Genomic DNA, 3,514 nt, shown 5'->3' with positions numbered 1-3,514 from the left:
ATCTGCTGTATAGCACAGGGAGCTCAGCTCAGTGCTCTGTGATGAACTAGAGGGGTGGGGTGGAAAGGGTGAGAGAGAAGCCCAAGAGGGAGGGGATACATGTATACACATAACTGATTCACTTCATTGTACAGCAGAAACTAACACAATATTATAAAGCAATTATACTCCATTGAAAAAAAAAGGAAGCTGACTCAAAAAAAATAGTACAGGGTAGGGGTCTATCTTTTGAGGATCAAACAATGCCATCTTCAGGTCCACACATTTCCTGGGTCACCTGCTTTTGACCTTAGGCTTCATTGCCCTGTTGTTGCTGTTCAGTCGATTAGTCGAGTTCTACTCTTTGCGACCCCACGGACTGCAGCATGCCAGGCTTCCCTGTCCTTCACTATCTCCCAGAGTTTGCTCAAACTCATGTCTGTTGAGTTGATGATGTCATCCAACCATGTCAATGCTTAGGAAATCCAACATTTTTGTCTGGTTTTTGCTGAAAACCATGCCCCCCAGTGCATTTTCTCTTTTATATCCAGCTCAGGAAGCACTGAGCTCTTACCCTGACACTGATTTGATTGCTAGTCTATAGCAATTTGCTTTAGTTCAGGGTTTCCCCACACTCAAGACACTTCCCCTTATTTTCAGTTCATTGTCAAGCATAGACCTTTGAAGTATTTTGTGCAGTACCTTAGGTTGACTTGTGAAATGAACATCTCCTCAGGCCCAGTGTCCAGCACCATTTATCATGGAGTTGGTTTGCTCTGGCCATCATTCAGCATTATTTCTAGCATGTTCGAGTGGTTGTTTTGATACCCACCTTGGGTTGCTTTCTTACCAGTTCCTACTTGACAATGGCTTTGTACTGCTTGTGTTACAGTTACGAAGCAGGCGTAAATCTAAGTCCCGCATGGGCATGGAACGTGTGATGGGCCTTAGTGTGGACCAAAAATTGGAACTTGTGCAAAAGGAGCTGGAAGACACAAAGGATGAGATCAGGCACATGAGAGCGAACGCTGAGCGCGACCTACAGCATCACGAGGTAGACCTTCCAGTGGGCCGTCCTCCCTGGGCTCCCCGCTTCTGCCTCGGCAAGAAGTATCTTTAGTATGTTCATATGATTGTTGGTGCTTTGAGAGAAACACACTCGGATAAAATAAACTGAGGACCTACCTTTAAGGAACTTACCACTTGCCTGAGAGGATATCAAATTTTAAACTTTTGGTCTTTCCTGGTATTCCAGTGTTAAGAATCTGCGTTCCAATGCAGGGGACACAGGTTCGATCCCTAGTCTGGGAAGATTCCATGGGCCACAGGGCAGCTAAGGCCCTGCGCCACAACTACTGAAGCCTTAGGGCTCCAGAGCCTGTGCTCCATTGAGAAGCCCATTGCACTGCAACTAGAGAGAAACCTCTGCTTGCCGCAACTAGGGAGAGCCCTCATGTAGTAACAAAGACCCAGCACAACTAAAAATAAATAAATAAATAAAATTAAAAAAATTTTTTTAACTCTTTAAGTGAAAAATTTCAAAATACACAAATGTAGAGAAGCTAGCACAGTGAACCCTTATGCATTCAACACCCGCACATAGCAGTCATCAACATGTGGCTGCTCTTGTTCCCTCCATAACCCTACCAACTTCCCACTCGTAACTGGCCACTGGGTATTATGAAGGGGATCTTACAGATACTGTTTATCTGTAAATATTTCAATATATGTTTCTAAGATATGGATTCTTTAAAAAAAACCCGTTATCAATAACCATCAGTTCAGTTCAGTTGCTCAGTCATGTCCGACTCTCTGAGACCCCATGAACTGCAGCATGCCAGGCCTCCCTGTCCATCACCAACTCCCGGAGTTTACCCAAACTCATGTCCATTTAGTCAGTGATGCCATCCAACCATAAATGCTCTTAAAAATTCAGAATAATTCCTTAATGATATACAGGGCTTGAGGTTTAAGTCAGTGAGTTGAGTGAAAAATCCCTTGTCACCTTCCATGGGTTGCATCCATGACCATGGTTCACGTCATATGGGAGACCAAGGTGGTCAGTTTTCCAACAGGGAAGAAACATCACTTTCATTTGGTTGCCAATAGGATGAAGTTGCTGGCTTGCATTTGATAGCCATCTTGTATGAAAAAAATAGATGTTTCTGTTCTATTTCTATTTTTTTTCCATTTCTAATGAAGGCGTCATATTCATTTCCTTGAAAGGGACAGATAGTGAACTCATGTCTCCATTAATAGAACCATCTCTATGGCATAAACCTCTCCTGCCCTTCCCCCTCTCTCCTCCTTTCTCTTTCCCAACCTGCTGCATTGAATTCCAACATGTTAAAGGAGCTCAGGATGTGGTAGCATTGTCCTCACATGCTGAACTATGTGATTAAACATAACGGTGTGGGTTAGAGTGGTCAGAGAAGACATGTTGGGGAGGTAGGGCTGGACATAGGACTTGACACGTGAAGAATGACGGCGATTGTTTAAGGAATAGGAAAACAAGGGCACCCTAAGTAAGGTGAATGACATGAACAAGGAAGTGGAGGTGGGAATGTTCACAGCAAGTTCATAACCCTGAGGAGGTTGGTGTGGTTAGAGAAGAACGTGCTTTGGGGGCTGTATTAGGAAATCAGGTTGAGTAGGCAGAGGGGTTTCTCTCTGATGTCTTAGAAAGCAGGACCCCAGTGAGGATAACTGAGCAGGAGAGTTATGTATCAGTTCATTTCAGTTGCTCAGTTGTGTCTGACTCTTTGCAACCCCATAGACTGCAGCACGGCAGGTTTCCCTGCCCATCACCAACTCCTGGAGCTTACCCAAACTCACGTCCATCGCATCAGTGATGCCATCCAACTATCTCATCCTCTGTCGTCCCCTTCTCCTCTCACCTTCAATCTTTCCCAGCATCAGGGTCTTTTCCAATGAGTCAGTTCTTCAGATCAGGTGGCCAAAGTATTGGAGTTTCAGCTTCAACATCAGTCCTTCCAATCAGTATTCAGGACTTATTTCCTTTAGGATTGACAGGTTGGATCTCCTTGCAGTCCAAGGAACTCTCAAGACTCTTCTTCAACACCACAGTTCAAAAGCATCAATTCTTCTGTGCTCAGCTTTCTTTATAGTCCAACTCTCATGACCACTTGAAAAACCATAGCCTTGACTAGATGGACCTTTGTGGGCAAAGTAATATCTCTGCTTTTTATATGCTGTCTAGGTTGGTCATAACTTTTCTTCCAAGGAGTAAGCATCTTTTAATTTCATGGCTGCAGTCACCATCTGCAGTGATTTTGGAGCCCCCCAAAATAAAGTCTCTCACTGTTTACCCATCTGTTTGCCATGAAGTGATGGGACCAGATGCCATGATCTTAGTTTCCTGAGTGTTGAGTTTTAAGCCAGCTTTTTCACTCTCCACTTTCACTTTCATCAAGAAGCTTTTTAGTTCCTCTTCACTTTCTGCCATAAGGGTGGTGTCATCTGCATATCTGAGGTTACTGGTATTTCTCCCGGCAATCTTGATTCCAGCTTGTGC

The 3,514-nt window shown here is 44.1% G+C and overlaps 1 protein-coding gene across 2 annotated transcripts in view; it reads left to right on the top strand.

Annotated features, from left to right (window-relative positions):
* The window catches only part of CCDC113 (coiled-coil domain containing 113), a 33,955-nt gene that overhangs the window by 4,623 nt on the left and 25,818 nt on the right, over positions 1-3,514 (top strand). For both annotated transcript variants that reach the window (XM_010861846.1, XM_010861847.1), the window contains exon 3: positions 872-1,033. In XM_010861846.1, the coding sequence (XP_010860148.1) occupies positions 872-1,033 (162 nt within the window). The remainder of the gene's footprint in view (positions 1-871; positions 1,034-3,514) is intronic.

This window comes from Bison bison, unplaced genomic scaffold, assembly GCF_000754665.1.
Source record: "Bison bison bison isolate TAMUID 2011002044 unplaced genomic scaffold, Bison_UMD1.0 scf7180017864473, whole genome shotgun sequence".
In the NCBI taxonomy this organism is placed as follows: Eukaryota; Metazoa; Chordata; class Mammalia; order Artiodactyla; family Bovidae; genus Bison; species Bison bison.
This window is presented reverse-complemented; position numbering and strand designations above follow the sequence as displayed.